General features: G+C 39.3%; 1 protein-coding gene across 1 annotated transcript in view; it reads left to right on the top strand.

The window, feature by feature from the left end:
• ADCY2 (adenylate cyclase 2) overlaps positions 1–13,312 on the top strand; it is a 1,242,889-nt gene that overhangs the window by 352,099 nt on the left and 877,478 nt on the right. Inside the window, exon 3 of the mRNA XM_075212755.1 lies at positions 7,173–7,334. Within this exon, the coding sequence (XP_075068856.1) occupies positions 7,173–7,334 (162 nt within the window). The remainder of the gene's footprint in view (positions 1–7,172; positions 7,335–13,312) is intronic.

Genomic DNA, 13,312 nt, shown 5'->3' with positions numbered 1-13,312 from the left:
ACAACGAAAACAAAACAAAACATAGATTTGTCAGCTGTCACATAAAACCCTGCTGTCTATTTGACAGCTATGTTCGCCCTGGTGTGACAGCCATGTATAGTCGTGTGTATGTAAGTGTGGATTTTACTAGCAGCTACTTCAGTTGGTAACTGTGTCACTGTGTAAAGTTCTGTATGTAGTGTCCTACTCATGTGCTGGTATTGCTATAAAGGATTTTTTTCAGTCACCTCAACGTCGCGCCCTAGACTAGAAAAATGCTGAAGACCAATGTATATCAATCTATTTTCCCTCTGCCAACTCACATGCCATTTTCAGTACCCCACATTCAGCTACTTGACTAAGTGAGAAGGGCAAAAGGGTCTATTTCTATAACACTTTCTTCAAAATATAACAGTATCCAATACATGTCTGTCTAACAGTGAAAAAATATAAAACACGAAAATTCTACATTTTCTAGGGTTTCACATTATGTCATATCTTGTGGCAAAAATCCTACTCCAATGTTCTACACAAAGATGCATATCTGTTTGTCTAACCTCCAGCAATCCATACATCTACCCTTTGTGCATAAATATAAAGGCACACTTTGCACAGGAGGCAAAAAGCAGATATGCAATCTAAATAAAACATGAATCATATTTCCACAACAAAAAACTTTCTGCTTAAAATTAGCAGCTTCTATACACTTAACACCAAACCCCCAACTGTTTCTTTAACTCATGTCAGTTTAGTGTGTATATCCCTGAGTCCGTCTTATGTCAAGAAAATGTCTTAGCCCCATTACTGAGACCGTGTCTACGTCTTTTTCTATCTCTATACAAAAGAAGAGCGAGAGATACTAGCATAGATGTAAAGAATGAGAAAATAGGAGAGCAACAAATAATAAGAATACAAAGATTTGAATACAAGGGTTTGAAAACAAATAGACATGCAGAAAGGGAGATTTTACAGCAAACATGACAGCTGGATTGGACACTATGGGAAAATGGCTGTATTTATTCCAAGAATCCCCTTAGCTATTCACTAAACTATGACCCCTCCCCATACTTAACTAGGGGGTCTTACGTCAACCGTGCAATCCAGTGCCGTCCGTCGTAAGCTCATATGGAACTCAGTATCTCATGACTATAATGAAGAAGTGCAAAGTTTACCCATTGTGACACATACTTTATATCTCTCATGTGTGTCCTCCTGAAATACATAAAACAACATTAGAGCGAAGTATGTGCACACTTCATTTTAAATAATGAATCTCAACCAAATAAATTATTGTTAATTTATCTTTCAAGGGAAAGCTTTGTACTTCTTTCGTAATCCCCATAATAACTAAGTATATATACTTCTTTCTTTGTCCTTACCTATAAAAAGAGAACCAAAATAAAGTCAGTTTCAAATAAAAAAACAAACATGATATTTCTTGTTGCTTTCAATCCTTCTCATCGACCTGTGACAGGAACCTAAACTTAACACAACATAAAACAAACAAACCAAAAAACAAAACTCTCTATCTCTTCATTCACTGCAGAATAACTCCTTAGCAACCCTATCTCCAGTCTTTTGTGTATTGTTCTAAGGCTATATAGCCTTATTGCAGACAGGGTCAATAAACGAAGACCATTTGTCTGGAGACACTGATTGGTTTTTTTTTCTAGGATTCCTGAATCTAAGCCATTAGCATAGACACAACAAATTTCTTTTTTACACTTCTTTTCCCTGGCTGTACTTTTTGCATGGAATTAAGAGAAAAGTAAAGTTTCTTCAGACTGTTTAAAAAAACCTGGTCTTTTTTTTTTTTCTCTATAGCAGGGTTATTTTCCTAAATTCAATCACACCCACCATACAGAGAAAAATAAAAATATACATTTAAGTTACTCAGCTTTTAAACCTGAATAGTTACACAGATATAAAAATAGCAAATGTAAGTTTTTTTTTTAAATTATATTCCGTGTTTCATACTTTCCTGCTTTGCGCTCGCTTCTCTTCGTTTGGCAATGCTTACTTCCGCTATGCACGCACTTTTCGCCACGCCTACTTTTGCTGTGCACGCGCTGCCTTGCCACGTGTTCCCCTCTAGTTGCCACAATTTCAAACAATCATCATGTTCAATTCTCATTTTTGTTGATTTAACCAACCACACTTTATCTCTAACATTATTTAACACCTCTGAATTAAAACTCCCTATTGTTGGGAAAGGCCTAGCACAATCCTTGGTCATGACCCACTTGTCACCATATTTCTTACATGTAAGAAACCTTGCTGAACCAATAGGCCCTTCCTTAGGCAGTACATCGGCCATCTCTAGCGTCTGCTTAGCACCCATGTTGAACAATAGGGTCCCAGGAATATCACAATATGCTGCCACAATATAGGGTCCCAGGAATATCACAATATCCTGCCACAATATAGGTTCCCAGGAATATAATATCCTGCCACTACTTTCAACACTCTGCCACCCGCAATCTACCGCTAGAGATATTTTACCGGCGTCCACTCGCTCCTTTCGTACTAAACGAGGACCCCTAATACAGAAATATCAATGCGGACTAAAGGGCTATCAGCTCCTCGATTACCCCTGACTCTCCAGCAAATCTGTTCAGTTTATTACAACTGGCAGCATCCAGTAAAGTCAATTACCAGCCTTACCAACGTAATTCCTCCCCGTCGCTCCCAAGTCACAACCACGGCTTTCCTTGCCGTGTGGTCCAATCGCAACGCTTAAAGATACTAGTTATCAGTAAATGTTGCGATTACTCTTGGGTGCACGTCGCGAAAACTTGCTTTGTTTCCGCCACCAGTATACCTGCCTTGTATACCGTACACCAGTTGAGCACCTGCCTTGTCAGACAGCAACTGACACTCTATTCAACAATAGATCAAACCTCAGTGTATTTAAAGTCACCAAATCACACGACATACACCTTTTCTGTGCAGAAAATCAAAGTTCCCAACAATAGTAATAACGTTTCAGAGGCTTTAACAAGTGATTATACTATAGATATACAACAGACTATGAACATGATTGTTTAAGCACGTGGCAACAATACCGGAAGTTCACATCCTTCTTGCAGGAACACATACGTTATGCAATGCAAACAAACCACATTTAAATTGCAAAATGACATGAAAAAGAAACGTTTTTGTTTTTTTTCTTTCTTGTCCCTAGATTCTCACTAGCACCCCATAGATTGCACAAAGCGGATATTCCATTTAGCAACACTAGATAATATAAAGGCATACGTTCTCATCCCACTCTTTGTTGGTAAACCGAAATCTGACAGTTCTGTGAATCTGTGAGCAATGTAGTGCCTTTTTGAGCCCCCAAATTATTAAAGTAATTCTATCATTTCAAATAAGCATTGCCCAAGCGATTGTATTGTGTTTCCGAAGCACAAGCAATTTATTTAGCAAAAGCAATTTGTTTAGCAGTTCAATAAATAAGTACAATACAGTACAATATAGCCGATACATGATACCTATTAAAGATGTTACATTAAAACAGGAAAGTATAAAACACTGAATACATTACATTTTCCTTATAGAGCTTCACCGAGGTCCATGGAACACAGCCATACTTACATGTAGCCACGTTCAGAGAGAGAGAGAAAGAAAGAGCTTTGGCTGATATAGTTTCCAGTTTCAGTCTGAAGAAAAAACTACTGAGGATGTCATGGCATGTTTCCATTGGTTCAGGGTTCAGGACAGTCTAATGTAATGCAGGTCTTAGGTCAGTTCAAAGGATTTCTCTGGGAAGAGGGGATCACCTTCCCCCAACAGCTGAAAAAATGTGCTTCTCAAGGAAACTAACCCAAACCAGTTCTAAACAATTTAAAACACAATGCCATTTTGATCATTCAATCTTTTATCTTCCATAACTATTGATTGCAGGAAGTGATCGCAAAGCCGAAATTATAGGATGAGAGATGTTAATGTGCAGATCAAAATGGCACTAAACATGAACTATACATTTGCTAAATCCTGAGCCTTAGATACTTTTAAAGTGCTTTTAACATTATTATATTTAACTGTAAACTCTATTACATTTGATTATAAACAACTGTGTGTTGGAACTATTTTAAGGTGAACTATTTACAAGTGAATGTGTAAGTGTATGTGTGCGTTATTTATCGTGCGATTGCGTCATAACAATATCAATCAATATAGTTTATTTCATCCAATTATTCAACTTTGACATTGGCATACAAGAAGTTAAACCTCATGGGAATCTATGTTTCCTGTAGTAACCACATGGTAAATATCGGTGGCCAGCACTGGCAATGTTATATACAAATATAACCAGCTTCTGGGATGTGAAGTTTGCACGTGACGAAGAGATTATATTCTTGTATATATATATATATATATATATATATATATATATATATATATATAATTGCTCAGTGTAAGTCTGGCCTACTACAACTACTCTTTTTTGATCTGAACTATTAAATTGTTTTCCTAACATATTGCTCCTTTAAGTCTCATTTATATCTGAACCGATGAGAGCAAGGAGTCATTGTGATTGTCTTTCTTAGATGCGTTACTATTGCATTTTATTTCTATTTTTATTATATTAGTAGAAATGTATCTATAAATACTCTTCAAGTACACCTTAAATTTCAATGGAAAGCCTTTTGCACCTTTAAGGTCAGTCTCCAATCTGTGCCACCTTTGAGAGCAAAAAAAAAAATCAACACTTTCACTTTGCTTTTTATTCTCAGATATGTCAATATTATAAAATCAGGTATTGGGGCACAATTAATCTTACTGTTACTGCATACAAGTAAACAAGGACCATTTATAATGTTATTTTTTATATTGTGCACGCATACCTTGTGCAGCTGTACAACGAAGCTCATTCAGCATATGATAGCAAAAACATGAACATTGATAGCCCTTACAGTGTAACATTATAATGTATTACATTTAGTATACTTATCCATATGACTTATAACATTAAAAAATAATGACTTTCCTTAAATCAAGAAACGCTTACCAGTACAAGATATCCCCCAAGTCAAAAAGCATTTATACATAGAAAACATAGGGAACCAGGCAGAAGATAGGAGTCATAGAATGAAAGTTCATAAAAGTATCTCAAACCCAGACCAGGGTCATAACTAAATGAGCAGGCACATTACAGAGGCACAAAACACACAGAGTAGTAAAGAGACCATTTGAAAAGTCAAGGCAGGTTCCAAACAAACAGGACCCATGATCAAACAGGAAACTGCAAGTCCTTACTTACAGCACACATGCTATCATGCTATACATTCTTCTGGCATCTAACTATACTGTCAACCATCTGTCAATTTATGAGTATGATGAAGATTCCCTTGTTCTTTTCCTCTTTCCTCTCTGTTCCCCCATTATTTTCTTCCTCTTTAGATTGTATGTGTGTACCTAATTGAGGTAATTAGGCCTTATGATAAGAAAAACATTGAAACTGAATAAACTTTTCACTTGCAACAGAATAAATTGCTGAGCATACCATATGAAAATACTGTAGCAACTAGTCACCTACTCATTTCAGCAATATTTATCTAATACATTTACAGTATTCTGACATTGCATTCCTACAATCAACTCTTGGATACAGCACTGGTATGGGATCTAACAATATGAAACCCATTATCCTAAAAGGACATGATAGCTAATCATCATTTTAGTTATGGTGAAGAGCACTACTAAAGGCTTCAATTAAGAGAGGAACGTTACAGAGTAATATGGGGAAAGATTGGGAAAAATTTTATATGTAAGTTTTATATATTGTGACAAAGACACGGGAATACTGTTTCAGGGCAGATATGTTAGTCCCAGGTTTCTGACCTACATGTTTTAAAAACCTCAGGAAGATTGTTTTGTGTGGGAAGAGCTTCCCAAAAGAATGTGTTAAGCTTTAATAAAAAGCAGGTAAGGGTCTCTGTGGTGTAAATAGAGAGAGAAGGGTAGGCACCATTTACAAGGCCAAGTCCGGGTCTTCTGTTCTGCCAGTCTGACAGTAGACTGATTAAAGCTTGCATATGTGGGCAGCATGGTGGCGAAGTGGTTAGCACTTCTGCCTCACAGCGCTGGGGTTATGAGTTCAATTCCTGACCATGGCCTTATCTGTGAGGAGTTTGTATGTTCTCCCCATGTTTGCGTGGGTTTCCTCTGGGTGCTCTGGTTTCCTCCCACACTCCAAAAACATACTAGTAGGTTAATTGGCTACTATAAAAGAAAAAAAAATTGACCCTAGTCTGTGTGTGTATATTAGGTAATTTGGACTGTAAGATCCAATGGGGCACTGTCTTCTTCCCTCCTGTCTCTATACCTTTATATTTATATATATTTACCTTTATATTTATATATTTTGAAGTTTTCTTTCTTTATTTATTTTTCTGTTTAATAAAACTGGCTGAGGCCACTTGTACCAAAACCTTGGACTTGTGTGACTTCTCTGCTACTGTAGACTACTATCTACCCGAGGGAAATTCTGATTTCTAAGCAATGCACATGTAGATCCCATACTTTTATATAAGGGTGTAACTAGTGGAGGAGCATTTGCTGCAGGGCCTGGCAGCTGTCATGCATGCTGCCCAGGAGGCTGCCCTCTTCCATGCAGTATGACCACCAACTTCTCAAGGAATTTGATGACCCAGAATATCATGTGCTTAAGCTGAAGAGGAGGAGGCTGGTAATAAGTGAGCTGAAGAAGAATATTCTTATCTAAATTTAAATTTTGTAGGCTCTTACTAAATTTTGCTATAAAACCCTGAAAGCTCTTGTTACACCCCAACTTTAGAATAATTATCTAAAAGTGTGACTTATAAAAAGAATTCAATAGCCTAATGATAATTTAATGACATGTGAAACAACAGGTAATCTTAGTGTGTTTAATATTTCTCTAACTAATAATGTTCTGTTATAAATTAATATATATGTGTTTGTCAGACCTTACTAATTTCAAATATATAAGACAGATTTAGAAATATAAAATATTCTTACTATGTCCTTAATACTCATATATTAAAATTTAAAAACATTTTGAAACTTAACAATTTCTTTTCTGAGAATACTTGTACTGCCAATGTCATTACAGCCAGCTTACCATGCATTAGAAAACATTCATTTGTGTCTGGACTTCTTTTTAAATTTGTTATTACAATTACTTTATTTTCTCCTTTCATGTACAGGTATCATTTTTTTTATTCATTATATTTGTGGTATACACCATGCTTCCATTCAACATGAGAGATGCAATTATTACCAGTATTTTGACCTCTTCATCGCATACCATTGTTTTGAGTGTCTACTTATCTTCTTCTGGAAATGGAACAGAACACTTGATCTGGCAGGTATGTGCCATAATTTAATTAATTATTAAAAGTATGAAATTTAATTTCTCAAGGACCCTTATTTTTGCCCAAAACAACAAACAATCGCATTCTGGGCAGTTTGAATGGAGAATGCTCCCCTGTAGCATGTTATATTGGCAGTCTCTATATATTAACATTAATAGTGCTGGGATTGTTAATCATTTCATGAAACTGGGGTGATGGACCAGACTTTTTTTAAACTGCCTAGATTAAGGTCTGTTGTTCCCTCCTGGCAACTAGTGACAATACAAAGATAGTAGGTAGGTTACAGACCAGTAAGTAATTTTAGTGTAATATGATTCTTAGATTAAAATTATTTAAATTAAGTAAATTTAGCCTTAAAATCAGCTAAAATGTAATTGCTTTTATTTTTATTTTTGTTCTGAAATATGCATATACTAAACAATGATATGCTGCACTACTAATTAAGGTGCTCTAATCCCAGGTCTACTTGCTGCAGTGTTGCATTAGATGGCCCTATCCCAATCTTAGTAAATGATGTGGTGCCAAGTTATATTAAAATAAACCCTCATGAAGGGGGTTCTATTTAAACAAAAGTGCTGCAGTTTGGGACCAAGATAATAAATTCTCCGTGGTTAGAGTCTGGATATTGAACTATCCCTCAGAGTATTGGAGAATGGGTTTGAGCCCAGCAAACAATGTTTGCCATTAGGGTTAGGTTGTCTGAATAATAGTAAGAGAGGCTCAATTAATTTTTGTAATGTTTTTACTTTATTTTTGCAAGAGATGTATACTGGGCAGGATCTCAATGACCAAAAGACCAGTATAAAGTTAACCCATATAGATTGAGTTTAGGACAATATAGGTGATATTCAATGCCATCATCAGTGTTATTATTACTGAATCCTAGCATACAACACCTACAGGAGGTCCCAGGTTAAGGCAACCAGTACTAGGCAGGAAACATGGTCACATTAACCACCTCCCACATTGCAGTAGGAGAAGTAGATAAACTTACAGCAATAGTTCCACAAGTTTCTACTAACTGGGGAAAATTTTTAGAGTAGACTATGATTATTGTCACACTTCAATGCAGAAATACAGCTAAAGAGCCAGGAATATGGTGAAACACATAATGTTTATTGCTGGGAAGTACAAACCAGATGGTGTAGTAATGAGCATTGCAGGGAGATGCAGAAAGTAATATCAGGTACACAGCTGATGTAGGTAAGCAGGTGATATGAAGAGATCCCAGATAGCAGGTGAACCAGAAGTACAGCAGCATGGAAAAGAAACATCAAAAACCAGCAATGTATGCTGGGAGTGAGAGGTATAAATAGGGAAACACCAAGGTGCAAGGGATAATTAGTGCAGCAAGGTTAACGCCCAAAAGACAAAGAAGCAAGCACAATAGCAGCACCTCTGGTGATCAGAGGTACTGCTGTTAATACATTAAGTAAAACACACATAATAAAGTGCAATAGTCCTGGAGGCAGGAGAAGATTATGTCCATTTGTAAAGTCTGTAGCAGTGGCAATTCAAAAAAGCAGACATGTTTGCAAAAACAAATGAAAATGAATAGCAGTAAAAAGGTCCCAGAATTGAAATCTTTCACACGACTCCTATGCTTTTTTTGGGTTGGTTATTCTGTCACGCTTCAATGCAGAAATACAGCTAAAGAGCCAGGAATATGGTGAAACACATGATGTTTATTGCTGGGAAGTATAAACCAGATGGTGTATGTGACTGGAGAATAAATTTGTTTCTTTTTTTAGCCTTGCTAGAGGAAATGTGTTATTCATTAAGGTATATATCTTATACTATAAGCTTTTGTGGATTGAAGCCTTTTGTGTATTGTGATGTGGGGAAATGGCTTGTTTAGGGTTTGTGACCTTTTGTGTGAATGTGTATTCTGTATTGTCTGAAGAAAGATTCATATGTTAATCAGGCCTTTTGATGTGTAAGCCTTTTGAAGACAGGAAGGGTTAATTAAGACCTTGCTACTAGATTTCCTGTGTCTAAAAACAAGATGCAGGACATCACTGAATTTGTAAGATATCAAAGATAAGTGTAAATATTATGCATGTAAATCTATGTTTTGGTAAACAGGTTACATCCTGATTCTAAAAATAGCCTGTGTCCAAATCTGTATAAAAAGCACTGTCCTGTACACTGAAATATATCATTCTGATGTTCCATATGACCTGACCAGTGATACCTTTAATCAATGGAACTGTCCTTGTCAGGGCATCTGAGCAAAATAAAACATCACTCTTTGCTTCAAGACCCTGCTTGACAACTTCTTCAATATTGCTGTAATCCTGTGACCTGCAGATTAGACCTTAAATCTAATCCGTTCACCAGCTGTTCCTGAAGTTGGACCCAGCTCTCCAGTACCACCGCTCTGCCGCTACCCTGCAGCTCTGGTCAGTGTGATAGGCCAGGGGGGATTCATCCACAGCAACCCTTCCCAAGTGTACCAGCACATGAGTACACTAGCATTGACAGTTACCCAGAAGGAATATGGTTCTGAGCGCCATAAAGGAGCTCAGTGGTGGCAGCATTGTAAGCCCCTCCTACTGCAGAAGAGGGCACATTTGGAATAACGTAAGGGAACTGTGCAAAATAAGCCCAGCCGGTTCCCAGCAACAACAGACAGGGTGGCATAGGCGGTCCATCCTGTCCCAGTGTAGTAATGAGCATTGCAGGGAGATGCAGAAAGTAATACCAGATACACAGCTCATGCAGGTAAGCAGGTGATATGAAAAGATCCCAGGCAGCAGGTGAACCAGAAGCACAGCAGCATGGAAAGCAACAACAATAACCAGCAATGTATGCTGGGAGTGACAGGTGTAAATAGGAAAAACACCCAGGTGCAAGGGATAATTAGTGCCAAGGTTAACTCCTAAAAGACAAAGAAGCAGGCACAACAGCAGCACCTCTGGTGATCAGATGTACTGCTGTTAACACATTAAGTGAAACACACATAATAAAGTGCAATAGTCCTGGAGGCAGGAGCTGCCAATACAAAGCAGCAAGCTACAGGCAGATCGTGAGAGTACCCCCTCCCTTAAGGGCGGATTCCAGACGCCCAAATCACCAAAAGTGATTAAAAGTGTCTGAGTCATAGTCCACTATGGGAGGCCCTGCATGCAAGTCCTCGTCCAAGGGCGGAAAGGCAATGGAGACCAGGCCAGATGGAAGTTGTAGCACCGCAGATCCTGCTCTCTTTTTTCACCTTTTCTTCTTGCGAGGATTACCCGGAACAGCAGATTGAACCAATTGGGTAGAGCACAATGGTATATCTTGGCCAGGTGAGATAGGTGTTATTGCTGAAAATACAGATTCCCCGCAGGATGGCATAGCGGGAGGTGTTGCAAACTTGCTGATTACTGCCTCAGTAAAGGATTGTAAGTCTGATAAGATGGGATGATCCGTCTCAATAAATGGGTTTGCCCATTCCAAAGCTTCCCCTCTAAAATGCAATATTAGGAACAGTACCTGACTTAGAGTTATTAACGAGGCTTGGTACGGATGGTATATGTGAAGCAGAAAACCTCAGAAGGGCACTAAGATGGGCAAGGTGCCCCTCAAAGAGAGGTGATGGCTCAGACTTGGCACTCTCGGCAAAGGATAGCTCGGACTTGGAAGATGACTTGGCAGGAGGCCCGGACTGGGCGGCAGACTTGGCAGCATGCCTGGACTGGGTCGCAGACTTGGCAGCAGGCCGGACTGGGCGGCAGACTTGGAGGGGACAGCAGTGTGAGAAGCATCAGAGCAGACAGCACCAAGTGGCAACTGAGGCTGAACCGCATGGAATGGCAACTCGGGGTGAACTGCATGGAATGGCAATTTGGGCTGTACCGCATGGAATGGCAACTTGGGCTGAACTGCATGAAAAGTTTCAGGAGAGGACTGGAGGGGCAAGGCCCTCTCTGAAGCAGGCTGTAGCTCAGTAACCGAGACAGAGGCTGAATACTCAGAATTGGACTGCCCTGTGGCAGGAGACTCAGGACAGGACACAGTGGCAGGAGACTCAGGACCAGACACAGTGGCAGGAGACTCAGAGGTTGGCGCCTCTGGACAGGAGGCAGAGACTGGCGCCTTGGGACAGGAGGCAGAGGCTGGCACCTCAGGACAGGAGGCAGAGGCTGGCTCCTTAGGACAGGTGGCTGAAGTTGGCGCCTCGGGAAAGATGGCTGGAGCTGGCCTCTCGGGATTGGCGGCTGGTGCTGGCGCCTCGGGACAGGCGGCTGGAGCTGACGCCTCGGGACAGGTGACTGGAGCTGATGCCTCGGGACAGGTGACTGGAGCTGATGCCTCGGGACAGGCGGCTGAAACTGGCACCTCAGGACTGGTAACTGGGGTTGGCAGTTTGGGCCTCATCCTAGGGAGCAGAACAGGTTGTAATGTGGCAACGGTAAGTGAAGCGTACACAAATCCAGAATGCAGAGAGGAAATAACAGAAGATGGTTCAGTAGGCTGTCGTGGTCTGCGGAGAGAACAGTCTTGTAAGAAGTGTACATTACTGGCACAGTAGAGACACAATTCATTAGTTATTCTGCGCCGCCACTCCTCTTCGGTCAGATGGGGGAGTGGACCACCTGTTAACCTGGAATTTGTTACACCATAGTTCTTTGTAAACTGCCAATTTGTAGAAGCACAATTAAAAAGTGCTGATTTCACAGATTCAGCAGCAGAGAAGGTTGGTTGAGACAAATCAACAGCTTCTGAATTAGGAGAGACAGAATCTGACAGTCTCCTTAGTGGGTCCATGAGTAAAGCAGAAAATTTTGCAAGCTGAGAGCGTAGCAAGATTATGTCCATTTGTAAAATCTGTAGCAGTGGCAATTCAAAAGAGCAGACATGTTTGCAAAAACAAATGAAAATGAATAGCAGTAAAAAGGTCCCAGAATTGAAATCTTTCACACGACTCCTATGCTTTTTTTGGGTTGGTTATTCTGTCACGCTTCAATGCAGAAATACAGCTAAAGAGCCAGGAATATGGTGAAACACATGATGTTTATTGCTGGGAAGTATAAACCAGATGGTGTTTGTGACTGGATCACGTATAAATAACTTATGGTGTAAATTTATTTAAAGGAAATATCGCAGGGTGCTTATTTATATAATTGCACATGTACTTATTTTTGATATGGTGTATATTTTGGTAAGGGAAATCTTTAATTTCTGAGACCAGGGGAATAAATTTGTTTCTTTTTTTAGCCTTGCTAGAGGAAATGTGTTATTTATTAAGGTATATATCTGATACTATGAGCCTTTGTGGATTGAATCCTTTTGTGTATTGTGATGTGGGGAAATGGCTTGTTTAGGGTTTGTGACCTTTTGTGTGAATGTGTATTCTGTATTGTCTGAAGAAAGATCCATATGTTAATCAGGCCTTTTGATGTGTAAGCCTTTTGAAGACAGGAAGGGTTAATTAAGACCTTGCTACTAGATTTCCTGTGTCTAAAAACAAGATGCAGGACATCACTGAATTTGTAAGATATCAAAGATAAGTGTAAATATTATGCATGTAAATCTATGTTTTGGTAAACAGGTTACATCCTGATTCTAAAAATAGCCTGTGTCCAAATCTGTATAAAAAGCACTGTCCTGTACACTGAAATATATCATTCTGATGTTCCATCTGACCTGACCAGTGATACCTTTAATCAATGGAACTGTCCTTGTCAGGGCATCTGAGCGAAATAAAACATCACTCTTTGCTTCAAAACCCTGCTTGACAACTTCTTCAATATTGCTGTAATCCTGTGACCTGCAGATTAGACCTTAAATCTAATCCGTTCACCAGCTGTTCCTGAGGTTGGACCCAGCTCTCCAGTACCACCGCTCTGCCGCTACCCTGCAGCTCTGGTCAGTGTGATAGGCCAGGGGGGATTCATCCACAGCAACCCTGCCTAAGTGTACCAGCACATGAGTACACTAGCATTGACAGTTACCCAGAAGGAATATGGTTCTGAGCGCCATAAAAG

This window comes from Mixophyes fleayi, chromosome 5, assembly GCF_038048845.1.
Source record: "Mixophyes fleayi isolate aMixFle1 chromosome 5, aMixFle1.hap1, whole genome shotgun sequence".
In the NCBI taxonomy this organism is placed as follows: domain Eukaryota; kingdom Metazoa; phylum Chordata; class Amphibia; order Anura; family Limnodynastidae; genus Mixophyes; species Mixophyes fleayi.
Note: the sequence above shows the minus strand (reverse complement) of the source record. Positions and strands in the feature narration are given on the sequence as shown.